A 27,770-nucleotide genomic window follows, 5' to 3' on the forward strand; every position below is an offset into this window, starting at 1 on the left:
CTAATGAGATGAGATGAGAAACTAAATATGAATACAATTTCTAAATTTTGTGCAGGCTTGGGGAGTAACGGAATTCATGGAACGTCAAAAATGATGTTGGCAAGCTGTTTGGATTTATTTTAATTTTGTTTCTGTCCCATTTTATGTTAGTTTGGCCGGGGATCAAAGAGATCAAAGCCAGGAGAGAAAGCTTACCACGTGTTGTGAGTCATAATTATATTCATGTTTATTTTCTTTTGTTTTTTATTAGCATATTTGGTATTGGAGTAATCCAAAAGTAATTTAAAGTAATCCAGTTTAAGTAACCCTACACAAACCTGACCAATAAGTAATTATAATAGCAATAAAACTAATGGCGAGCTATAGCCTGTGGCCAGGCTGATTTCTGTACACATAGTATGCTCCCCTCTCTCTCACAGGCGCCCAGTATGCTGAAGGGAAATACATTTTGGTTTGCAGTTTATGGGAAGTTTTTACAAAATAACTCTGCTTGCACCTCATGTTGAAGCCATTACTAACTAAACAAATGAAGGTCAAAATGAGACTCAAAGATCTTAAGAAACTGCAGGAGGGAGACAAGCTTATAGGCTTATAAGTTTATCAGTGTCATATTTGATATAGGACACAGACCGTAGCGTTATTTTTATTTCCTAAATATTTTTCGGCATAATGCTTTACAGTGGACTGGATTCAACTATCTAATGGGCCAGATCGGGCCTGAGGGCTGTATGTTTGACTTACTTGCACTAAATGTTATTAACTTTCTTGGATGAGTTCCAACAGTAGAAAAAATGGAATGCTGTTATTTTAATCATTTCCGTGTAAATTGTATAAAAAGAACAAAACAAGGACAACGGGGTTCAATAAATCGAGTTTTTTCACACCATTAGTTCTGGCTATATAGTACGTACAGATCAGTGAAACTAGCAGTATTTCCTAGTGTTGTTTTCTGTCAAAGACAAAAGGACTAAAAAGAGTGGAAAAGAAAACCCACACTTTGCTTTGAGAAAAAAATACTGTACTGTATACTCTTGAGACTAACGTTTTTGTGTTTCGGGATCAGAAGGGAATTAAGGATTTAAAAAAAAAGTCGGTATCAAGAGCAAACAATAACCCGCATTTCCCGGCTTTCCCGACACACATTTTCTTCCCTCCCTTCTGCTATTCAAAGAAACACCCTGAAAGCTGGCACCGTCACTAATTTTTCTCCTTGTCAGAGACAAAAACGCTTTTCAATTTTGGTAGAAGTTGTCGCCAGCCGCCACTTGCAGGCAATATTTCACCTCATCCATCTACCAAGGATAATAGAGTGTCCTCCTTTTTGTGCACAGCCGCAGGAGTGACCGGTTATCGCTTGTTAATAAAACCAAAGAAGAAGAAAGACCATGGGGGGGTAGAGGACAAACGGGTTATTGGGACGTTCCGGTGGAGTTAATGTGATCGGCAATTAGTTAGCGAAAGGTGTCCTAGCTTTCGAGATAAATATAGACGGGCAACCTCCGTCTTTTAGGTCACCGAGAAGGGAAAGTGAGAAGAATTGCAGGGCGGGGAATGGGAGGATGATGTAGCTAATGGCCGGAATGACCTTCAGGGAAAGTCGGAGTTTTAGAAGGGAAAGTAGAGTGGCTTCACTTGCTTTTAAATAGGATAGGGGAGTTGAACAGCTACGTGTTTTGGGTGCCGTCCATGTCGGGTGGAATATTTTGTGGAAAATATCAGGATGCAGACGCATTTGCGACTAGTGGGCATGTCTACAAAGCTAGCCTTAATACAAGGGTGTCAAACTGATTTTTAGCGGGGGCCTTATTAGCGTAACCGCTGTCCTCAAAAGGGCCTGATGTAATTAAGTAGAATTAAAATGTAAAATGAAGGTAACTCCTGTAAATTCCGGACTACACAATGGATCTGATTTAAAGCAGGAAAATCAATTTCTTTTTTTTCACAAACCACACTGTCATGATTGCCGATTCGAGGCACCTGTAACATCCTAATAGGCGCCAACAGCCCTGAGAGCTGATTGGCTAATAGACTCTTTTTGAACCCCCGGCTTTTAAGAGAACCCTGTCAGATCGTTGCGAACCGATACTCCCAGTTCGGCAAGCTCTCACTTTCGGACACTTTTCCTGCCCTGTTTTTCTCTGCCTGATACCCGTAGCCAACCTTTTTCCGGACCTGATTCTGCCCTGTTCTGCCACCCCGACATCCGACCTGTTTTGCCCCGCTACCTGCCTGACACCAGTTGCCGACCTTGTTTTCAAACTCGGTACCACCCTTGCTCTCCCGTCCCGGCTAATGACTAGTATTCCTGCAAATCTACGACAATCCTTGCTCGACACGGAAGTGCCACTTCCGCATCTCTAGCCACCTGCTACCCTTGTCCGTCAACCATCGGATCGTGGAAGCAAGCCTTACTCTCCCTCTTTATTAATAAAAGTGCTATTGGGTACCGTGTCTGTTTCTGGCCCGTGACACACACAGGATTTCAAGCCAAACGATTAAATAGCTATAAAAATGAACTCATTCGCCCCAATCTCTCACGTTTTTGAAAGGAATCAGCGGGGAAATGTCTAGTACATAAAAGTCACAAGAATTGCCGCGATTAAGACACTTTTTTTGCAGCTATTAATCTCAATCAACTAGCGCAGCAGTCAATATGATATAATTTTTCATTAGCATGCACACAGGAGTGCGACAAAAAAATCATTATACATAACTGCTTGGAATATTTCTAAAAAGTAGTGTTGGCTGATCAAAAATTTGAATGTGGCAGCAGGTGACTATTTATCAGGTATATGTTTCCTATTGGGCCGAAAACTGACGACATGTTAGGCTGCGATCAGTCCTTTAACTGTCAGCCTGATAAATATAATGTCCCACTTCTTAGTAAATAACTAGTGTGATCTGTTCAACTGTGCATACAACTGAAAGGGTTCTATCTGCACTCTTCACATTTACCTTATTTTAATTCATTGATTTTATTATGTTTTATCTGTGGTTTTAATGAATTTAAAAAAACACATTTTAAATGTTCAATGTCTTTTATTGTGTGTTTTTAACCTGACTGCCATTTCTGTAAAGCACTTTGAATTGCCTTGTGTATGAATGTGTGCTATACAAATAAACTCGCCTTGCCTTGCCATCATGTATAATGATTTATTTATGTAGTAGTTGTAATACTTGGCCTTTCTATCACTGTGTCATGTGTGCAAGGGATGGAAAAGCTAAAATCAGTCGCATTGCAGAGCAAGTGTACAGGCTGTTGTGGTTGTACGGGCTTCTGAATTTTAATCAGGACAGTACATTGATCTTTGTTTTGAGAACATTTTTGTTGCACTTTTGAATTTTTAATACCAATCTAATTAATATTGACCACCTTGTTAGTTGATTAAGATTGAGAGCTGCAAACGTGTGTCTTAAGCGCGGCACAATGTGTTACTTTTAAGTACTAGACATTTCCCCGCTGATTCTGCCAAGAGCGCTTACTCCATAGGGACAGTGGGAATTTTGTTCATCCATTCTTGCTCGTCACTAAATAGATGATGAGGCATTTGGACAGCGATATTAGGGGCCGGTCACACAGCCGTTAGCGGCTGAATCACGACTAAAATTTTGCGTTTTTTTTTTTGCCCGTGGTTGCCCGCGATGGAAAATGCGCAAAATTGGCCAACCCGCTGTTCATCGGTGGTATGCCCGCAAAACAGACGCCGGCGACTGTTCCGCTTCCTCATCGCGTCATTTCCGCGTCATTTTTCGTGTGGACCACGGGTATAAAAGCTCCCGAGCCGGTGTTGTGCCCAAATCTGACTCCTACGCAAATCTCGGCAGGGATGCATTTCTCGGCATAACACCGGCCCCTTAAGAATTTGATTTAAAATGTATACTATATATTGAAGCTTTTCTGCAGAGTAGATAACGGCAACTCCACACAGGCACACACACAATTACACACTAAGATAAACCAGAAAATAAGAAACATATTATATTCCTTTCTTGTCTCTGGGCTGCATGCTATACACTCTTCAATCTGCAAATATTAGTCAAGGATGCATTATCTGGAAACACTTATACTACAACATGGCTTTTAATGCTTTTGTTGTGGGTAGATTATTTTGAATGGGTCATTTTGTAACGAGCTCACATGCTAATTGTAAGCACCTCTGCCTTAATTTATCCAGAAATCATAATGGGACAACACTAATATCATATAAAAATATTAAGCAACTTTTTTGCAGCGTGTGGATAATTTTGACTTTCTCATTTAGTGAGTAGCTTGCATGTTAATTCCGATGCTACACACATATAATCCCATGTTTTTGTCTATATTCCTCCCACTGCCAGCAGTCACGAGCACAATTATGGCATCCCGGCGAGCTGGAGAAGCTCGAACTGAAGTCCGTCTGTCATCTCTTAACAACTTCACATGCTTTGCGGCTTAAACAAGAGGGAAAAGACCTCATGCGGCGTATGCCAAATGCTAACGCCGAGAGAGAGCACAGGGCACTTTCTTGTCGACCTCCTCCAGGGAAGACGAGCGCGACTCGTAGCACCGCTATACGACCGACGGGGCACTCGTGGAACGGCGGGAGGCCGAAAGAAGGTCAGCGGTACTTTGCACTCAAAAAACGGTGGAGTGGTGGCTCACCTCCGGTCTTTACAAATTAGCTTATATCCCTTTGCTTGGTTAGCAATATAAACTATATTACGGTTTGAATGTCAAAGTGAAATAATCACTATATTGTATTTATAAGTTCTATTTAGCAAATTTCGGAACTTATTCCTTTTACATTTTACTCCATATGTTTTGTTCAATGAACATTTGCAGGATTTAACATCAGACATCAGTGCAAAGACACTAGCATTAGCAACTAGTGGTTGTGTCCCAAGGGCTAAAAACATTAATGGGTTTGTTTTTTTTTACAAACGATTATGTCCAACTGAACTGTTTCCTTATTTTACCCGGCCAGCGCATGCATCCACAATGCTATTTTAGTAGTTAAAGCTCCAAGATATGAGCCTTAGCAGCTAGATTATTTTGCATTATGTAGTGTGATGCTAATGAAGTTAGCTACCAAAGAAAGGCTGTCTGCTAATACAGCTAGCGGCTGTGTTAGCAAAAGTCTTCAATTTAGGAAATGTATCTATGATTTTAAATATGGTTTGATTTAATTTGTTAAAAAAAATATTGAAATATCCATGCTTCAAAACTTTGCATTAATGCAGAAACTAGCATCAACGGCTGGTGGCTATGTTAACTATGCTAATATTAGTAAGCAAGGACCGTAAGATAAATATTAGAGGATATTTAGCAATCACTACTAAGTAATCCAAGCAGCTAAAGCAAAGCTATCCACCGAAGTAACTGCTGGCTGCATTAGCGGCTAGCAGCTACATGGCAAAAATATGAACTTTAAGGAAAAGTTTTTACGTTCTAGACATGGTTTTATTTAATTTGTGACATTTTTTTATTGAAATGTTATTGGTTTAACAATGTGTATTATTGCAAAAACTAGCATTAGCAGCTATCAGCCATATTAAAAACGCTTAGCGGGCAAGGTCTATGACATGAATTTTAGATGCTAGATTATTTAGCAAAAACCACTAAAGAGATGGTGTCAGTGAATGTGGATAGGGGCACTGATAGAAAAATGTTTTTTTACAAAACATATCTACTTTCCGGACAAGTTGTTAACATTTGTATTTAAAAAATAAAAATGGTTTAACATCAGGCATTAATGCAAAATCAGTACTATTAGCAGATAGCAGCTTTGTACATTGTGCTAAAATCAGTAGGCAAAGACCCTGAGATGAGCTTTAGCAGCTAGATTATTTAGGCAATACACATGGATGTTATGCTAGCAACTAAAAGAAAAACTAAAACAAAAATATATCCAGTCCTGACGCTTGTGCTAACGTGGTGGTTAGCCTCTTTGCAAATGGGTGTGGTTGCTTGATTCTTTTTAGCCGCTAGCATCACTGAAGTACTCAGTGCTAAAACTTGTGTCATGGACCTTAATTACCAATTGTAGCATTGTTGACTCGCCCGCTAACCGCTAATGTCAGTCTTTGCATTAATGCTTAACGTTAAATCATGCAAATGTTGATGTGAAAAAAACAAAATTAAAAAATGAGATTCCGAAAAAAAATAAAAAAATGTCAATTTGGACTTTTTGAGGCAGTACGGAGAAATCTGATCATATGTTCGCTAACACAGTTGCTAGCCGCAACATTTTTAGCTGCTAGGATCACGTAAGTACATATTGCTAAATAATATAGAAGGTAAAGCTTGTGTTACACACCTTAAATAACATTGTAGACATGGCTGTTAGCTGCTGATGCTATTTTGTATTCTGTTTCGAAATAATGTTAAATCAAGCAAATTTTGATTAACAAAAGTTTATGAGAAAATCCAGTAAAACAACCACATCAGTGAATAGCATTGCTTCAGCGACTAGCTTCGCTTTAACCACTAGCTTTACTTTGTTAATTATTGCTAAATTATATGACAGATAAAACTTAGCTCACAGAGTTTACCCACTACTGTCAACATAATCCACATTCCGCTAATGCTAGTTTCTTAGAATAGAATAGAATAGAATAGAATAGAATAGAATAGAATATACCTTTATTGTCATTGCTACAAAATGGGTTAACATATTGTGACAATGAAATTGGGCATGACACTCCAGTCTCACACATTCACAGTGAGGTAAAAAACCAAGAACATATAGGAACAGAGAAGATAAGGTTATAAAACAAGGAGGATAAGGTTATAGTTATAGTTTACACAATATTTAAATAAGAAATGGCGGCATGTAGGATGTCAAATACAGTTTGGTATGATGATGTTTTCTGCCCTGCTGAGGTAGCGAGAGCAGGCAATGTCCTCGAGACTGGCCAGAGAGCAACCGACAATTTTCTGGGCTGTTTTGATTACCCTCTGGAGCGTTTCCTGTCTGCTGCTGTGCACCCAGCATACCACACCGTAATGCAGTATGTTAGAATGCCCTCCACTGTGGCTTTGTAAAAGGACACCTGCAGCTGCGGTTTTAGCTGTTTTTTCCTGAGCACTCTCAGGAAATGCAGTCGCTGCTGGGCCTTCCCTACCACCGCTCTGGTGTTTGCAGACCAGGAGAGGTCGTCAGAAATGTGCACACCCAGAAATTTGAAGGAGTGGACTCTCTCTACACAGTCTCCTTTTATGATGAGTGGTACTGGATTCCTGTCATTCCTTCTGAAGTCCAGTATTAGCATTAGTGCTTAATGTTAAAACATGCGAATTTTGATTAAATAAACTGAAACTTTTTGAGATGGTCCAGGAAAAGCACGTATATTTGCGAGTTGCTGAGATAGTCCTGAAAACTATGGTAATTTTTAGCTATCATAAGTATGACAATATATATTCATATAAATAGGATAGGGTTTTTTTCGCTATTGCTGGTATCGTTTAGGTGGCTTGATTCACTTTAGTTGTTACTGACTGCTTAAAAATCTAACAGCCAAAGCTTGTGTTACGAACTTAGACGTGCGGTCAACGTGCTAGCGGCTAATGATAATGTCTCTCCTTTAAAATCTAATATTAAGTCATGAACATTTTGATTTAAAAAATATGAGTTACAATAAACCCTGCACAATAAGTAGATACATTTCCTAAAATAACAGCCATTTTGTAAGTACTTCACATACTGAAAAAAATGAGAGAACCCCGGCTAACCATTATGACAAAGCCTGAAGCTAAAGCTGCAAAAAAATACAATAAAAAACACAGTATTAGATTGGTAATATTGCAGTGGTATGGTATTAGATGCGCAGTCAGTTGACCTCTTGTGCTGACTGTAGCCACCGCGGTCTAATCAGCGCAAGCTAGCTAGTACCAGAGGGCTTGTATCGTGCCTATCGGGACTTAAGTGAGAATCTCAATGTTTACAGTCCACGGGTATCGCCGTCTTGTGAGCCATTCTCACTTGTTGATGTTTCGCCCACAACAGCGCAGGTGATAAAAGTTGAATGTGCGTGCAACTAATGAGAATTTACAGTTGTGCGACTGAATGTTGTATCTGCAAAACATGTACGCTCTTGAAACAATTGTGCTTGAACAAAAAACAAAAACATTTTTATCGACTATAAAAATTCAGTTTTATTGACTACAATACAGTGGACTCCCAGGATATTAATCCATTCTGAGGTTGGGATTGGAAATAAATTGCTTTACAGCGAGGGATGGAAACATGCGCTAATTAGATAAAGCTTTCCGATCCTAGATGAAACATTCAAAAACAAAATGATAGATAGTAATTAGTGTATTTTCCGCACTATAAGGCGCACCTAAAAGCCTTTTTTTTTTTTTTTTTTTTTTCAAAAAACTGACCATGCGCCTTATAATACAGTGTGCCTTATATATGGATCAATATTAAGTCGCAAGGTCTCGCAATAAAGGCAAGCAGCCGCCGACTAGATTTCTCCTCGTAGGCGATGTGGTCCGCGGTGTATGCTGGGATACATATGCCGGCGTTTCATTTCCCAGCCAATGTGTCAATCATCATTTGAATCGATCACTATTGGCTAAAGTTATTCGGAGGTAAAGGGGGCGGATCCTTTTTATCATTTACAGGCTCGCACAGGCTAAAGGGGCAAAACAAAGCCTGCAATTGGCCGAAAAAGATGAATGTGAATAGCAAGATTGGTTGTCTACGGCATGAAGAAAACATGTTTTACCATCCTGTATTTGTAAATATTTTACTCTCCTGGGTTTACTACACTCACGGATATAAGAGGACCATGGTTGCACATTATCATTGAACGCAACGACTTCGGTGAGCTACTCCGGCTATATATTTTCCCAGTATCTTGTTTCAGAGTGATATCGATGTTTCTGTGATGGGTCTTTTTTTAAATTAAACTAAATTCCAAGTGTTTATTGTCATATGCACAGTAAAGTTGCGAGCGAAAAAGAAAATAGAAACTAAGGAATGGTTGGCATTTATTGAATCCCAAGACTTTAACCTTCCGAATGATATTTGGAACGATGCATTTGAGTGACATTGTACGGACACAGCATCCGCACGTGTCTACGACACGTATTTGCTTCTTTGCAAGCTTTCGAAATGTTAAGGGGGTAATAAGTTTGACTGAACTATCTGACTGTTTTGTCAACGTTCCCATTGTAGCGCCTTATAATCCGGTGCGCCTTATGTATGGAAGATATAGGACCAAAAACTATTTTTTGGGGGTGTGCCCTATAGTGCGGAAAATATGGTACTTCTTAAGTGTAGTACAAGTGTATATGATTAACATTGTAATAAAATATACAAGCAAACAAAAATGACATTTTATTTAAATTCGGTCCGACTTGAACTGGTACAATAAAGTTAAAGTATTCTTACCTGTAGCTTCTTTGTATTTATTTATTTTCATATGTTGTGCTCAATTTCCATGGTTATCATCTTATTGCTTCTTCATTTAACTTGATTTAGCTATTCTCAATTAAAGCGAGCCAAGTTGGTTACAGTTAGCTACTTTGGTTATCTGCCATAACCATCTTTGTTTACTGTAACAATTGAATGAATCATACATTACCATGTGGGAACAAAGTTTCAATTATTGCTAAATTGCTATCAAATAATCAAATTCCATTTTTAAAACAATTCAAAAATGAATAAAATAAAAGTAAAATTTGACCAATTATCTAACCTTACTAGCTAGATAGCTTAGCTGCTATCATGCATTCCCCAGTCTCATTTAATGTGAATATGCAAGAAAAGTGTACCAAGTTAATACAAAAAAATGCATCAGATATCCTGATTTAGCAAATGTTGGTATTGACAATGGCAGGGCGGCTGAGTGGTTAGGGCGTCCGCGACATATTTCTGAGAACATAAGATCAAACCTTCCTGTGTGGAGTTTGCATGTTCTCCCCGTGCTTGCATGTGTTTCCTCCAGGCACTCTGTTTCCCACATTCCAAAAACATGCATGTCAGGTTAGGTCTGTCCCTTGCTACTGGCTGACAACCAGTTCAGGGTGTCCCCTGCCCACTGCCCAAAGGTAGTCGAGATGGGCTCCAGAACCCCCGCGACCCTGCTGAGGATAAGCGGTGCAGATAATGGATAGATGGTATTGACAAATTTCTCAGAATTGATTAAGCAGTATCTCATAGTGTGAAAACAATTTCCCGAAACAAAACTTGGATGCTAGCTATCTTCCTCTAAAGTAATAAAGTGTTGAATTTTCTAAAGGCTAACCTTTGTTTAGCAATACTAATAAACATCAAAAATATCAAGGTACTGTGTTGGCACATGATGTCCGTGGATGAAAAGTCGACAGAATGCCGTTTAATATGGACCCAGTAGACTTCATTATGTCTCGGCTTCTCTATTATCCTTTTATGCGCTATACGTGGGTGTTGTTTGCCGTATATTAGCATAACCGTTTCACGGGATGCTAATCACAGGAAGCAATCATATGGTCAGGTGCATACATAAAGGACGTGGAGAAAGATGATCACAAACTAACAGATACAGTTCAAGGTGCTAAGGGAACTGAAGCTTTCCTTTGTGCAACCTACAGTTTAACGTTAAATCTGAGATTTCCCTTTGCATAGATTACAGTTCAAGGATGAACTGAAGCTGTTCCTTTGTGAAATATACATTTTGACTTCATACAACATACAGTTCAAAGTAAAATTGTATCTTTTCCCTTTGTATGACATAGTTGGACATAGAACTGTCATGTCCAGCATGGTCGCCATGGCGACCGGCTGACCCCGCCCTCTGGGCACCGGCTGTAGAAGATTTTCTAATTTGCGTGTGTGCCTTTTAAGGGCGGGTTGTGGGTATTGCCGGTTGCTGGTTCATTGCGTTTTCTGTTCTGCATTAATCTGTTCTGTTTGTCTTGATGACACCTGCGTTTGCCCGTTCTGAGTTAAAGCATGTTTTGTTGGTATTCCTAGTCTGAGTTCCTGTTTGCCTGTAAGCCTGTTTTTGTTTTGTTTTGTCCCTGAGTGTTGGACGACTTTTATTTCCTTAATAAAAGTATCTGATCGTTAACGCGAATGAGTTCTCCCTTCCTGCCTCCTGCCTCCGATCTGGTCCGGTCTCCTGACAAGAACTGAGGCATTCCCTCAATGTTGAACTGATGCTTTCCATCAACTTCGAACCAAAGCTTTCCCTTATTACAACATGCATTTCGACAAATAACTGAGGTTTTCTCTTTACGTTGAACTGAAGCTTTCTCTTGACGTCAAACCAAGGTTTTCCCTCAACATCAAACTGCAGCTTTATTTTTGTAAAACATACAGTTCAACGTAGAATATAAGCTTCCTGTTTGATTAGCCTACAGTTCATCATCAAACTGAAGCTTTACCTTTTTATAAAATACAGTTCAATGTAGAACGTAAGCTTCCCCATTGTAAAACATACAATTTGATGTCAAACTGAAGCTTTCCCTTTGTGTGACGTACAGTTCAATGTTGTCGAACTGAAACTTTCCCGTTGTGCAACCTACAGTTCAAGGTAAAACGGAAGCTTTGACTTTATATTACATACAGTTCAATGTAGAATTTAAGCTTTTCTTTGTATAATATCCAACATTAAACTTAAGCTTAAGCCTTCCCTTTCTATAACTTAGAGTTCAACATATACATTGAGCTTTCCCTTTGAATAACAAAGAGTAAATTTCGAATTTAAGCTATTGTTTGGGTTTAACCATACAGTTCAACGTTGAACTCAGGATTTCCCTTTGCACAACACATAGTTCACCATAGAATTCAAATTGTCCGTTTGTATAACATACAGTTTAACGTTATATTTATGCTTCGCGTTGTATAACATACAGTTCAATGTTAAACTTAAGCTTTTTCTTCTTATAACTTACAGTTCAACATCATACTTGCGCATTTACTTTGTACACAATGGAGTTAAATGTAGAAGTTAAGCATTCTGTTTGCACAACATACAGTTGAACGTCGAACTGAATCTCCCCTTTTGTTTATGCTTGCCGTTAATGATGGAAAATTAAGAGAACGTGACGCGAAGATCCTCCGGCGTGTATTCCACAACGACACGAACAATCGCTTCAACCCCCAAGACGCCGATCTTGAACTGCGTTTCCCAAGAAGGGAGTTAATGAGACTAATATATATTAGTCAATTCAAAACAATGTCCATATTTTCATCACATTAGGCCATGAAGCTAATGATGCTGTAACTACTATGCAATAGCGTTCCTGCTGCTCATCAACCAGACTGAGGATGCACGACTGCTTGAGATGAGAAGAAAGCGTTCGCAACAAGTTCAGTTCGACATAACAGGCGATATTCCTTTACAGTTTGATGCATTGCATGAAACTTAGTTCTACGCTACCAGCAACGTTTGATTTCATGTATGTGTAACTGCCCTACATACAAGCTTTACCATTTGAAAGTAACCAGCAATTTTGTGTATGCAATTCAGTTCAACCTCACCAGCGATATTGCCTTACAGTTCAGTTTCTCGCGTTCAACTCAGTTTATCATAACCAAAAACATGAATTTACAGTTCTACTTAATATAACCAACTCAGTTAAACATAACCAGTATTAATCCTTTACAGTTTTATTTCATGTTTGCAACTCAGTAACCAACAATATTCAATTATGGTTCAGGTTCATGTATGTATCATTTGAATGGGAGCAGAAATCTTCCGTTATAGTTCGATATACACTAGCGATGTTCTTTTACAGTTTAATTTATTTTATGCAACTCAGTTCAACATAACCAGCAATACTCTATGATTTTGATTTGATGTACTAATTATTTAAATCCAACCAGAAATTCGTCTTTAATTTAAAGTCAGTTCAAGGTAACCAGCTATTTTTCGTTACAGTTGATTTAATACATGTATTCTTTGAATGGAACTATCGATATTCTCCTTTAGTTCAATGGAATATAAACGGACAGTGTGTAATATATAATGCCTCCGAGTGGTACAAAAAACGTCATTTAGAGGGAAAACATTTAAAAAGTGATTTGAATACTAGGTAAAAATATACGAACATTTATACCAATGTTAATTTTTATAATAAATCATAGGTTCAATGACGTTTATGTCATGGTTGCCATGGCACCCAATTGGCCGCTCGCGTGTGTGTGTGTGTGTGTGTGTGTGACAGTTGGCATGATGCCCAATTGGCCCCACCCATGTGGCGCCAGCTGCGGCTGGTTGAGAGATTGGCTTTCTGTCTATATAAAACTCAGCGGTCTCTTGCTTCTGTTGTTAGCCGGTTAAACTAACTTCTGCCCCACAAGACGTGGGTTCCGACTCGGTACTCTTTTGCTGTTGGTATTTCGAGTCCGGTATTGTTCCCGTTTATTATTGTCCTCTTTAATTTCGGGTTCAAGTTTTGTTTCTGTCTGTTTCGTCCTATTTCTTAGTTTCTCCAGTTTTTGTTGCCGTCTAATTTCTGTTTATTTACGTTATCCTGATTCGTTATCTATTTTGGTCGGTCTCTGGCTTCCTTTCTTTCCACGCCAGACTGGCTGCTTAACGTGCATGACTGCCCATTTCCCGTAAAATAAAGGCTTGTGTGAGAACGTCACGCGATTGGGTCCTGATCCTGTTCTAGTTCTTGACAGTTTATTTATAAGGTGCCTCCATATCTGTCTTCCATATTGTGGTTGCTGTGACACTGATTTTGTTCGCATGAGACAACAGTGCCATCTAGTGGTCAAATTTTACACACTGGGGTTCTAAACAAGGCGGACTTCAGTAATGTTTCCTTACAATTTGTTACAGTTCGATTTCAAATATGCAACTCAGTTCGTAGTAACCAGTGCCACTTATTTACAGTTCAATATTATGTAAATATAATTTAAAAGAATCCCACAAAAGTCCCTAAAAAATTGATTTGATGTCAGATCGACCTCACCAGCGAACTTCCTTATAGTTCCATTTCATGTTTGCAACTCAGTTCGACGAAACCGGCAGTATTCCCTTTTAATACGATTTGATGTATATATAATTTCAATGGAACCAGCAAAATTCCCTAGGAGATCACTTTCATGTACTGTATATAAGTCAGTTCTAGTTCACCGGCAATATTCCCTAACAGTTCGATTTGATGAATGCAACTCAGTTCAACATAAACAGAGATCTTCCCTTACAGTTGGATTTCATGGACAAGGTCATTTTGAATATGATTTGTAATAGTACCTCATGGATCGATTTATAAAAGTTAGTTTGATATAACCAGGAACATTCCATTCTAGTTCAATTTAATATTTGCACCTCAGTTCAAAATTACCAGCCATTTCCCATTAAAGTCTGATTTTAGGTATGTATCATTTGATTGGAACACGTACATGTCCCTCATCAATTGATTGTATGTCAGTTTGATCCCACGGTTCGATTTTATGTGTGAAACTCAGTTCATTGTAACCTGCAATATTCCCTTTTAGTTCGATTTGATGTATGTATAATTTCAATTGCACCAGCAAAATTCCCTAGGAGATCCCTTTCATGTATCGGGGTCAGTTCTAGTTCACCGGCAATATTCCCTCACAGTTCGATTTAATGAATGCAACTCAGTTCAACATAACCAGCAATGTCAATTCCCTTTCAGTTTGATGTCATAGATATATAATTTCAACGGAACCAGCAATAGCTGCTCATCAATCAACTTCATGTATACAAGTGGGTCTGACTTTACCAGCGAAATATAGATCCTGCACCCCACCAACCCCTAAGTTCGATTACACGTACGCAACTCAGTTCGACGTAACAGACAATATTCCTTTACAATTCAAATTCATGTATATGTGATTAAAATGGAACCATTAATCAAACTTTACATTTCAATTTCACATAAACAAATCAGTTCCACTTCAACATTGAACATTCCCTTACATTTCAATTTCAGTTTTGCAACTCAGTTTGATGTAACTGACAACATTTATTTACAGTTTGAGTTCATGGATATATGATTTCAATGGGATGCAAAGCGGCAGCCTTTCCATCAGCTCTGTGTTAATTCGCACTTTTTGTGATTTATTGTTTTAATGCCTGCTCCCATCTTTGGTTTTCTTCGTCCCGTTTGACAACTACACTTTGAATTACTTTCTATCCTATCGTTATGGGTTTTAACGCACAAAAATGCGTTTATTTGAGGAATCAACTCCTTGCCCTGAAGAATTCTCGTGCCGGTGTGATGAGGAGGCCCTATCGTGGATGGAGAGCCAGAGCTAGCTAAACGGCTAGCGGCGTTATAAGTCTTCGGTACCGTCCGTAATGTGAACTCTCTACCAAATAAGACCGGCAAACTGGCCGTGCTGGTGGAAAACAACAAAGCGCACAGGGAGTGCAGTTTGCTGTGTTTTACGGAAACGTGGCTAACGTGGCGCTACACAGAGCTATCGGGAGCTACCCGGCTTCAGCGCTGTTAGACAGAGACATGAAAGCCTGCGGGAAGCGGAGAGGAGGTGGACTCGCTAACACGAGGTGGTGTATCCCTGGGCGTAAAGATTTCCATGTGCTGCAGGGACGTCAAACTTTTGGACTAGCATGTGAGGTCATCCACTCCGCTGTGGCTAAACTACAACAAAGCACCCCGAGGGCATCTGTTAATAAACAACAAAGGAGACCGCTGGAAATGTGAATTTCCCTACGGGGATGAATAAAGTATCTATCTATCTATGATTGTATAGAATTTAAACGTAACCAGCAACATTCCGTTAAAGTTCGATTTCATCTGCACAAGTCCATTCGATTTTACTAGCGTCCTTCCCCTACAGTTCGAATTAATGTATATATTCTTTTCAATGAGATGGATGATTATATGGTGATTTATGACCATTTGTACTCACTAGGGGCGTGCAAGGGGTCCAATATTCAGGGTTGAGCTCAGCTCGGGGACGTAGGTCCAGATATTCGGGGTTCAGTTCAGTTCGGGCGCGTGTTAATGTTCCCTTTAATAGAAATTAGAAATACAAGTTAGCTTATGTTTTTAAACACATTATACAAATGGTATAGTCCACTTAGTGATCTGCATTTATATAGCTTTCAAGGTGTTATATAATAAACAATTCACATTACAAGAGACCATGGGGATACGGCGTCCCCGCCCTAAGTCAATATACTAAGCATACTCGATATTTTCCTCAGCAACTTCAACGAAAATTCTGAAATACGTATTTTCTGTGGAAAAACGGAAAAAAAAAATCGAGTGATGTTCATTTTTTTGTTTAAAATGTTTGTTGTTATGAATACTTATTATTCACAAATTAAACATGATTAATTCTATTCAGGCAAACACTTTGTACATTTAACTTATTTATGATCACTACTTTATAGTTTGCAGTTATTTTTTAAGTGATAACATTATCTAAGAACTACTTTTAACCCAAACATGGCGGTCTTAAATGCTACGCAGAAAAAGATATCCCAGATCTGAAAACATATTTTTCAAAATTATGATTTTCTATATGTGACACTTTTGGTGATACAAACCTAATAATAACACTAGACCATAATGTGTTTTTTGTATTATATTCAATTGTAATGGAATGGTGTAATAATAGTCTGTAGCTTGTTGTAATCTGTGGTCTGTGCAGCATTTTCGCCAAGTGATTAAGGGATATACAAATAAACATGACTTGACTTGACTAATGGGTGGCAATACTTGCTGTGACGATAAAGGGAGAAGCAAGAAGATAACAACCCTGGAAACAAAGCTTGAGCTATTCAAGAATTACTAAAAAGGCACATGTATCGAGGTGTTAAAAGCCATCTAAAGGTATGGCAGTCCTTGCAAATTGAAGTTTTAAAGTCATTTTATATTTATAATCTGCCCTCTCCTTTACCCTCTGCATCCACCTAATAACTCTACAGTACCAGCTCAGGTCACTTCACACCAAATGTACATACCATTTTATGTTCCATTTACATTTATATTTATTGTATAATGTTATTTATATAACACATATGTTGTACTTACTATATTACTATTTAGTAATTTTAATGTTTTTATCTGAGGTATCGGATGTTAGGAAGACATTAACTAATTACCTTAGGTTTCTTCCCCCGCCATATTGGAGTCTATTCTTGCGAATGCCACCTCAGGGCAGATTAATGCTGTATCTTGGGGGACTACTATAGTTTCAAAGTAGCTTGAATGTCACAATGGACCATCAGTAGCCCTTTGAGTCTCTTTGTGATTAAGGGCTATACAAATACATAAACATGACATGACACTTAAACACCGTGTCACGTCAGATAATTGAACGTAAATTTGCCATTGCTTACATTAGGAAATTCAGCAATTTAGGTCACAAGAATTTTTGGCATATTTTTTTTTCCCCGTTTCTTGGAAGTGGTGCCCCAAATAGGACGGCAGCGGACCGGACTGAATCTTGTGGGCCCCATAAGTTAGATGATGTATTTCGTAATTATCTGCTGACTCTCAAAATGGCCGTGTGTAATGAGGCTACTCTGGACGAAACCTGAGACATAAATCACCTTCTTTAGTTGAATTCCTCATTGGGGAGGGCCATGTGACCATGTTAGATCGGGAATGAGTTAAACAAGATCGGTATTGTCAATGATTTAAAGATCGGCCTATTGACTTTAATGTTCTGGCAGTTCCTGGCCTGGCTTAAGCCCAGAATTTTGCTAGCTGCATTAGAAGATAGAAGATAGAAGATAGAAGATACCGTTACTTTAGATGCTAAGTTTGCCTTAGCCACCAGCATCCCTTGAGTAGTTCATGCTAAATAGACTGGCTGCTAATGCTAACGTAGCGGACCTTACCCGTGCATATCAGACATACAAACACAAAAGGTTTTTGCGAATTTTTAGTCTCATGCTGAAAATTGAGGTTGTCTTTGACTTTGTAAAACTGTTTACCATAGAATCGCTTGGTGGTAGCTTGCTTTAGCCGCTAGCTAAGATTGTAACTTTATATATTTTTTTTTAAATTTGCCAATTCCAGCCCTAGTCTATAAAAGTACAGTGATTAAAGAATGCCAATTTCAGTATATCTGAATGTTTTTGCGAATGCATCTGCCAGCAGATCAACTGTTATCATCATTCGGTAGCTTGCTTCACTTTAGCTACTGGCATCATTTTAGAACGTATTGCTAATACTGTAGCAGCAAAAGCTCAAAGAAACTGACCTAACGCACTATTTTAACATTGTTGGCATGTCCGACATTGCTAAAGCCTTAGAATTAATTCCTAATGTCAATACAAGAAAACTTAAAATCACGAAAAACAACGCATTTTCATGATAGCATAGCATAGCTTTGCTTGGGGGCTAGCTTTGCTTGAGCCACTAGCTGAGCTTTTGACTTTATATAACTTTTAATAATATTGAATAACCCAAGAAAAATAAAAGAAAATCAGTACCAGTCTGTAAAAATTAAACCACAATGGAAAAATACTAATTACAATATTAGCATTGTCTGATAATGCAAATGCTAACGATTATGCATTAATGCTAAGTCAAGCACATTTAGATTTTAATATATATATATATATATATATATATATATATATATATATATATATATATATACATATTATTTCATGATACAGTCGGAAGAAAAATCAGATATATTTGACTTCATAAATCTTTAAACCCTCTTTAAAACATTCAAAATAAAAGACGAAATATTATTTTTATAAGGTGTGAATTATTTAAGCTAACGCAGATTCTAGCTACATGTAAAATAGCTATGGTGGCTTGCTTTTTCTTTAGGCACTACAATCAATTTACGGACCTTACCTATTAATGTTAGCATTTAAAAAAAATGGTAACTCTCAATTTTGACATCATACAACATATATGCTAAGAAATGTTCTGACTTGATCCTCAAAGACATACAGTGTTTAAAAACTTTAATAGATGTGAATCTTTTCCCCAACGCAGATTCTAGCCAATTAGGCGATAACATCATTGAGTAGCTAACATTGCTTTAGCCATTGACATCACTGAAGTACTTAATGCTAAATAACTTAAAAGCTAAAGGTCGTAGTACAGACCCAACTGACCCAACTTATTGATGTTGTGGACCTTTGCTACTTTTTGATATATTTTGAGACTTCATATAACTTATTTCCAATGAAAATCGGAGAATTCTGTTTTAGTCAATATAGTGATTGAAGAATAGAAAATAACTTCAGTAGGTGAGATTTTTTTGCTAATTGAGCCGCTAACCTTAATAACGAACATAATTGCTTTGTTGGCTAGTGTTGGTCACCGACATCACTTTACTGCTGAATAATCTAAAAGCCTTGGCTAGTGTCACTCTACATACTAATGTTTCCATAATGGAAATAGCCACTAGCCGCTAATGCTAATGTCTAACTGAAGATTTCCATCTCAATTTGTAGAAATACGGTGATTAAAGACTAGAAATTGATTTCAGTTGATTTGAATTACTGGCATCACTTTAGTGAGTGTTTGTAAACAAGCTAAAGCTTGTGACACAGATCAAACCTTGTATTGATAGTATTGTAAATGCGGTTGTTAACCGCTAATGCTAATGTGTTTGCATTTTTTTGTGTTTGATCATGGCTATTTTTTAATTTAAAAAAATATAAACGCAAATTTGTATTAGTCCAGAAAAACCCGTCGATTTACATACTAATGTTAGAATTGTGGACATAGCCTTCAGCCGCTAATGCTAATTTCTTCTGCAATGCTTTCAAAAATGCAACAACTTCGAAAATCCTATGGATTTCCATTTTAGTCTGTAAAAATGCAGCAACTGCTTTTCAAAAAGGTACCCTAAGCAATTAACCGAGCTTCTAATGACATTCCCAACCGGAGTGGATGTTTCTTTTTACAGCGAACACGGAAAGGCAAGAAATAGCATTATACTGCCCAATCTCCCCGCGGGCTTTTAAAGTCGTTGTGTTGAACTTGTGGGCGAAAGGATGAGTTTCATTAGGGGGATAAAACACACTTTAATTAGCTTTACCATTAGCTCAGCGCTGGCATGCCGTCCCTGTCGCAGCAGACCTTTAGTTCCGTTTAATTACATCGGAGATATCACCGATTCCTTTCCCGACAATTGTTTGTTTGTTTCGGGGGGAAAAAAATGTGACTGCTCATAAGATTCAAAAGCTTCTGACTTTATTGCCCGAGGTTATTTTTTCTGGTGTTGGGTTAAAGAGCTAAAACAACAAAATAAATGTGTCTTAGCTATTAAAACCAACCGTGTTTTTTTTCATAGTTTATTTTAAATGTGTTAACATCTTCGCTGTTACTGCTTTGCCTTGTTGCCTAAAGTGCTCAATTCATTTTGAATAAAACAAGCGGGAATGTTAAGGCTGGATTTATCGGGAGTATCTGTAAATACTGACTATATATATCGATCGTGATCCGACAGTTGATCAAGGGAAAGGATATTCAGTGCATGAAGCCCTAGTGAGTGATATTTGACCACTAGATGGCACAGAGTCACCTAATATTAACGAAAACTCGTGCCATGGAGCACAGCGTTGTAGAGAGATGCAAGACAAACATGGTGGCAACCTGAGGGAGGGATTCCTCTTTCCAAAAGAAATACAAATTTCTCGTCCTATGATTTTTTTTTTCATACAAATTAACATTAGCATGATAGTTGAGGTATTTTTGCCTAGTATTCAAATACATGTTTTTTTAAATTGGAGACATATCAAAATTAAATGATATTCAATTTGTCAAGACCAGAACGGAAACAGGACCCAATTGCGTTATGTTTCTCACAAGTTTTATTAAAGGAAAGGGGAAGGGCTGCGCCCAGGATCGGGCGTTCTCTCGGTCCGGGAAGCAAGTACTCGGACTGTGATCCGAACACGGAAGTGGATCTTCCGTAGCGAGCGATGGCGGTGTCAAGGACGGAAAAAACAGGTCGATAGCCGGGACAGGAGAGCAAAATCGTGGTCGGGATCAGAAACAGGTCGTAAGCCGGGACGGGAAAGCAGACGTGGTCAGGATCAAAACGGGTCGTGGCCGGAGATAGAAACGGGACAGGTGGGAGTCAGGGTCGAAAAGGCTTGCCTAGTATACACGGAGGTTCGCAGATGGACTGACAACAGGGGATTGACAGGACTGGGTTCAGATGGTGACAGGGAGCCAATCAGAACCCACAGCGGTTGGCGCCAAATGAGCGGGCACAGCTGAGTCACATCAGTATTTAATGATTAAGAGTTCATAAAGTATATAGGTGTATTAGTTTAAATTTGTATGATGCATTGTCATCAATATACAACGGAATAAAAGGTATATAGTAAATAACTATCTTTTTACATATAACATTTTTAATCATTAAGCAATTTTTAATTTACATAATTTGATTACTAGGCATTTAATCTTTTTCTATTAAATAAACCGCAGTGTAGCAATACAATGTTAATTATCATTTTTGTAATCGCACAATTTCTCCCAAAAACATAGCCAGTAAAAAAGTCTCAATTGAGTTTTGATGTTGATATTAATTAAAATTTGACAGTTTCATTACATACGTTTAACATAATTGATTTAGTCAATTATGTCAAACGTATGTTAAAACTAATTTGGCAACCCCGCCTGAAGGCATTTTCACTTTGCGGTGTGGAATAAGATGTTTTCAGAACCCTCCTTACAGCATTTCCTCCACTATATGACATCAACAACAATTCACTTGGTTTGACCAAAAACATACTAAATTCAAACTTAGTTACAACTCAAAGATGCCCGTCTGCTATTGGTCAAGGTCTTATGAAATGACAGTATGATATGAGTTTGCGTTGCGGCATTGTAAACAGGCCAATATGCTATTAGCTGAAGTATCTCCCACAATACCTTTCTCTTCATTCTTTGGAGTCTTGTGTGCTTCCTAAAGACTTGGTGATACATTGCTTTGTACTGTTTTTCTTCACTACAAGTCCCAAGGCTTGCTTTGATGCTAACGGGAGTAGCAAAAACATAAGCATGGAAACGGAGCTTGTGATTATCAAGGAATATAAGTAAACCACACGCATTATGACCCTTACTAAGGAATATGTAACAATTGACCGTCTCCTCCTCCATCTGCATCCACCAAGTAGCTCCACTGTACCAGCTCAAGACATCACACAAAAGGTGAATAAAATGTATATTTTCCCTTTATGTATTTGTATTTAGAATGTTATCATATACACACATATTACACATACATAGGACTTACTAGGTTCTATTTTTTCATTCTGACTTGGTCATTTTTTTAACTAGCAAACATACTCAAAAGGAGTGAACCCATCTGTTCAAGGGCAGTCATTCTCAACTGGTGGGTCGGGTTCCAGAAGAGCGTCACGGGCCCGTTCTAAGTGCGACGTGGGCCTTTGCCTTGTTAAAGAAGGAAAAGATGGAGGGTCAATTGCACAGGAGATGTCGTTAATGCCATGCTTGATCTCTTCTTCCTGTTCTGCTGTCCCAATTGTATTTGAGAGTCAAGTCATGTTTATTTGTGTAGCCCTTAATCACATAGTCTCAAAGGTCTGCACAGACCACAGATTATTGCAAACCACAGACTATTATTACACCATCCCCTGATCTAAAACCTACATGAGGGCAAGGAAAAACTCAAAAACCTAAACATGAGGAAAATGAGAGGGACCACATCTAATTTCATTGTAATTTTGTATGTTTTATTTCCTTTTTCTGCCCAAGATAGTTAGTAATAAGGGGAAGGGAAAGTAAAAAACAGTGACAACATTCGATTCGAAGAACAAAATGATTGAAAAATATAGAATTATTATACGAATGTCTGCCATATAACAATGTTAAATATCTAGCTTTTTTACCCGTATATAGATCTTAATTATTTACACAATAGAGTAATGATCACTGTTCTGCGACATTATTTTTTTAATGATTTGCGTACAAATTTATTTTTGGATATGGCTATTTTAAAGCAGATTTACGGCGGACAATTATATGTAATGAACACTTACTGTATATGTGAGTGTATAGTATGCTTGAAGTTGTTTCTGTGTTGCTGGTGATTTAGTCTTTTTTTTTTAAGGAGAATGAATTCTACAATATCTGCCTTAAATCAAACAATCCTTTGATGGGATATATCTGAGAATTGGACGTTTTTCCATTTGGGTTGTAGCTTGATGGGTCCTCAAGTCAGACCAGTTGAGAAGCACTGGTCTAGGGCACACAAATTGAAGTGGAGGAAAAGGATGGACTTTTTCAATCTGCCCATTTTCTGGCAAAGTTAACTCCCTGAGAATGGTAATTGACGATCCCTACTTAGGGCCTGGAAATGGAGCGATGATCATCTTGCGCATGAAGAAAGCGGTGGCACAATAAAATGGGAGGCAGCCTCATCTGACTTGTCTCTGGACGCGGCCCAATCTGGGTTCATATATTAAGGCTATAATCACCCGGCGCTGGCACGGCTCTCGTCTCCTTCCCGGCCTGATGACTTACAGGCTGCAGCGCCGGTTATACAAATGAGGCCGGTAAGTGCTTCTCAGTGGGGAAAGTCCCCCACAGCTCTTGGACAACGGGCTCAAATCAGCTGACTTGTCTGGTTTTCCCTTGACCTTGTGTAACGTAAAAGTATACACTGCAATACAGAATTGTGTGTCTTTATTACCGTATTCTTCTGTGTATAACGCACATTTTTTTTCCTACGGAAATAAGAACTCAAAATGTAGGTCCGTGTTGTACAAGAGGTTTTACGGCGGCACAGTGCACTACTGTATTCGTGCAATGATTGACCACTTGACAAAAAATGCTGAATATAATCACTAAATATTGGATGCAACAGGAAACAAACCTACACTGCATCGGTGAGAGCACGGTATCCCAACCATGAGAGCACCAGTGGTATAGATGACATGTGAAAAGGCATTGAATTACATTTAATTATCACACTATCTTTGATCACAGTACCAGAATCAAATGTTAGATGGTGGAAAAAATAGAAAGTCGTCCTGAAAAGTATAAAAAAAAAAATCTGCCAAAAGCACCAGGAAATTAAATCAATACATTGTACATTTTATGTTTGTATTGTGTTCATAGTTTATGTTGTCAATAAATTATTTTATTCATAGGCTGCACCTATTAAACAGCTTGTCACTTACAGAGTTTGTCACTTACAGTACTTAAATTGAACCGAGAGAGACTAAAAATAAATTCTATACAATATTCTAATGAAAAATCGGGGGTGCGCGTTATCCACAAGTGTGTGTTACACACAAAAAAATACAGTAGCTGTATTGTGTTAATTTTTATATTTGTGTATTTGACTATCTGTATTCACAAGCCATTATCAAGTTAGTTTGGCCCTGCAGTAGCTCAATTGGATAGTACTTGGACTTTGCAATCAGAGGGCATAAGCTGAATGATAACAAATGAAATAAAAACAAAAACCTAATAATCTGTATTTTGTTGACTCTGACATATTTACATCTCTTAATAACAGCAGTAGCTTCTAGTTGGACAGATTAATAGCTCTCAACTTAATAATGAGCTTATGCCAATTTAAATAACGATTTGCCTTTGGCTATGGGGAGAAAGGAGTAATGGTAAACCGGAGGGAGGGAAAGAGAGAAAGTGAAAGATGAATGAAGGAGGGAAGAATATAGAAATTGGGAGTTATGAAAGGAAAGGTAGAGAAAAGCAAGACAAAAACGAAGGGAGGGAGGCAATAAAATAAGGGAGTGAATCAAAAATGAGGGGAGGAGTGAGTGGGAGAAAGGAAGGAAAGAGGACAAATTGGTCAAAATGAAGGAATGAATGAAGGGATAAAGAAAGGAACCAAGGGTAGGAATGAGGCTGGGAGGGAGCCTTGTAAGTCCGTACTTCATGTCTGACTGAAAACAGGCAGGGACAGAAAAGACCTTGAGGTTAACCGATGAACTACTTAGCAGATCAGTATAAAGACACTGGTACTACAGTAACTAGTCCAGATCTTGAGCCAACTCTCATTGTAAAATCGTAAGACCTCCTCCTTTTTCTGTAGTCTGAGTTACCCTGCTTTGTGAAGGTGAAAACTCAGGCTTGACATAAACTGAGACTACAGACGAAGCTTGTTAAAAAAACAAAGACCTCTTTTGTGGAGCTTTAAGAGTTACATTTCATTTTCTGGTTTGGGTAAGCCTGCTTTGTGAAACAGAAAACTCAGGCTTTACCTACACCAGGTTCTCAGTAAGCCTCCTTTGTAGAGAGCCACACCTCTTTAAGAAATCGTAAGAGTTCCCCTTCTTTCTGTAGTCTGCGTTACCCTGCTTTGTGGAACTGAAAACACAGGCTTAATATACACCAATTTCACCAAGCCTTCTTTCTAGAGATAGTGTCAGCCTCTCTCATGCCTCTTTTTGTGAAACCATAAGAGTTACCCTGCTTCCTGCGGTTCGAGTTGCCCTACAATATGAAACCAAAGTTAACATTCCCCAGGTTCTCACTTACCCTCCTTTGTACAATTTACCTGATGATCACGTAAACTGGAAAACGTTTGTTTCGAAGAATCTTACAGATCTATATCTGAAGCCGTAAGAGTTACCCCTCATTCTGTGGTTCAAGTTACCCTGCTTTGGAGAACTGAAAACGCAGGCTTGACATACTCTGGGTTCTCATTTAGACTCCTTTGTAGAGAGAGCCTTAAAGAACTCCATTTCTGAATCCATAAGAGTTACCCTTTTTTTTCTAGTATGAGTTACCCTTCTATGTGAAACAGAAAACTTTGGGTTAACATACCCGGGTTCTTGCTAACCCACTTCTGTGCAATATATATGTGATGATCACTTAAACTGGAAAAAGTTAGCTTCAAGAGTCCCAAAGACCTTGAAGACTCAACCCTCTTTCTCTGATTCAGGTTACCCTGCCTTGTGAAACAGCAAAGTCAGGGTTAACCAACTCCAGGTTCTCACTAAACCTCCTTGATAAAATGAGTCAGCAATAATCACTCAAACTAGAAAATGTTTTCCTCAAAGAGTTTGTTATAAACTGTGGTTAGAAGAAATGATTCTTAAACATCTAAAGAGGCTTGAGGGAGTTAATAATTCCATCATTGTATGGAATTTGATGCATTATACATGGCCGTCCTATTGATCCTGAAGTGTCCACCACTTGAGAAGCTTTTCAAACCCACAAACGAGGAACATCCAGAACCGCTGCTCAGGAAAAGCAAAGTTAGACGTAAAACAGAGGTTATACTAAAGCGCCTTATCGATCGTCGTTTACTTCAGATGCAAAGCCGATGTCCTAAATGTATTGAGGATACTAAAAAGTCCAATAAATCGTCGTTTTTGAGGCGTTTAGGGATTAACGAAGCCTGTGAGGATTTAAAATAGAGTCGTCCGTCGGAACGTTGGACCTGAATTTGCCGTCAACCTTTCGCTTGTTCCCCCAGCTGCCGCGGCAATAAATTTTAGAAGCTGCCGTTCGCTATCTCGCCTTCTGTTATGTGTCGTTAAGTTCTTTTCTTAATGTGAGCTGGCCTTTATACTTAACGCTACGCCCTGGGGCTGGAAATCTGAAAAACAGCATCAGCGTAAAACAATGGGTACGTTTACATGCAGGCAATAATCAAATTGGAAACTGGATATTGGATTTCTGAAGCGATCCGAAGGAATCGTTTTGAGGCCTGGAGAAAAACAAGTAACCCCGAATTGTTAGCGTTGGCGAGTGTTCCGATTACAAGGGCGAAGCGAGAGTGACGTCACTTTGTAGATAAACGCCGTCTCCGCTTATAAATGATAGTAAATGGTCTGCATTTTCAGCGCTTTTCAAGTCAATGAAGACCTTCCAAAGCACTTAACAATGTGCTTCACACTTACCCATTCACACACACACTCACATACCGATAGCAGCGTCAGCCATGCAAGGCTACTACCTGCTATTGGCATAATTGGCTGCTTTTTGGGGGCCAGAGGGATTCAGTGTCTTGCCCAAGGACACTTCGACATATCACACGAAGGAACCGTCAATCGAAGCTGCAACCTTTTGATCCCAAGTCGAGCGCTTTACCTCCCGAGCTAGTGCCGCCCCAAAAACGTATAATTTTTTTGATGGATGAATTTTCATTTATGTCGCTCGCCATAATCCAAAAAATACTTTGTTTGCTTCTTGCTCCAAAGATTTCTAGGATAAGAATTAAAATTGTTTTTATTGTATTAGTCCCGACACTCCAGGAAAAACTTAACACGTAAAGTCCCCTTTTTTGTCCATACATGGCTTCCCACAAGCATATACTTACACTGTAAATGGATGGATACAGCTGTGACATTTATAAGAATACATTGGAAATCTCCCAGAAGTCAACCAATACACATATTTCAATAAACAGTATTTTTGAATTGATACGTTTTTTTTTTTTGTCCGCCCATGTTGCCGGTGTTTACCTCACTGTACAATATAAACAGCAAATCATTCTGCATGCCCAAACAATTGAAAATGAATTTATTTTAAAAAATGAAACTTCGTATCATCGTGCATATGATAAGTTCCATCTTTAGTATGCCTCTCTGCTATTAGTAGACATCATATAAAATGCTGGTCTGCTATCTGTTTGCCTCATCATGGAAATGTTGATAGGCTTTTTGTTGAACTACCTCCCACAATGCCTTTATCTCTCTTCCTTCCGCTCAGAATGGCTCTTTAACACTTTCCAAATTGGCAATACAATACTTCATTGTTTCTACTGTATTTATGAGCTATGGGTCCCAAGACTAACAGTGATGCTGAAGAGAGAATCAGAACATGATAACCATGAAAAAGAAGCTTTTAATTATCAATAAATATTCAGAAGGCATACAAATCATTACCCTTTTCAGGAATGGCTTTA

The 27,770-nt window shown here is 38.5% G+C and overlaps 1 protein-coding gene across 5 annotated transcripts in view; it reads right to left on the reverse strand.

Moving 5' to 3' along the window:
* Positions 1 to 27,770, reverse strand: part of pcdh9 (protocadherin 9) — a 316,377-nt gene that overhangs the window by 201,847 nt on the left and 86,760 nt on the right. For 3 of the 5 annotated variants that reach the window (XM_088333772.1, XM_088333769.1, XM_088333770.1), the window contains exon 3: positions 15,831 to 15,932. The exons of the other annotated variants lie outside the window; for them this stretch is intronic. In XM_088333772.1, the coding sequence (XP_088189898.1) occupies positions 15,831 to 15,932 (102 nt within the window). The remainder of the gene's footprint in view (positions 1 to 15,830; positions 15,933 to 27,770) is intronic. 5 annotated transcript variants of the gene reach the window in all.

Source organism: Urocampus carinirostris, chromosome 4, assembly GCF_059441175.1.
Source record: "Urocampus carinirostris isolate Australia breed hairy pipefish chromosome 4, RoL_Ucar_1.0, whole genome shotgun sequence".
NCBI lineage: Eukaryota > Metazoa > Chordata > Actinopteri > Syngnathiformes > Syngnathidae > Urocampus > Urocampus carinirostris.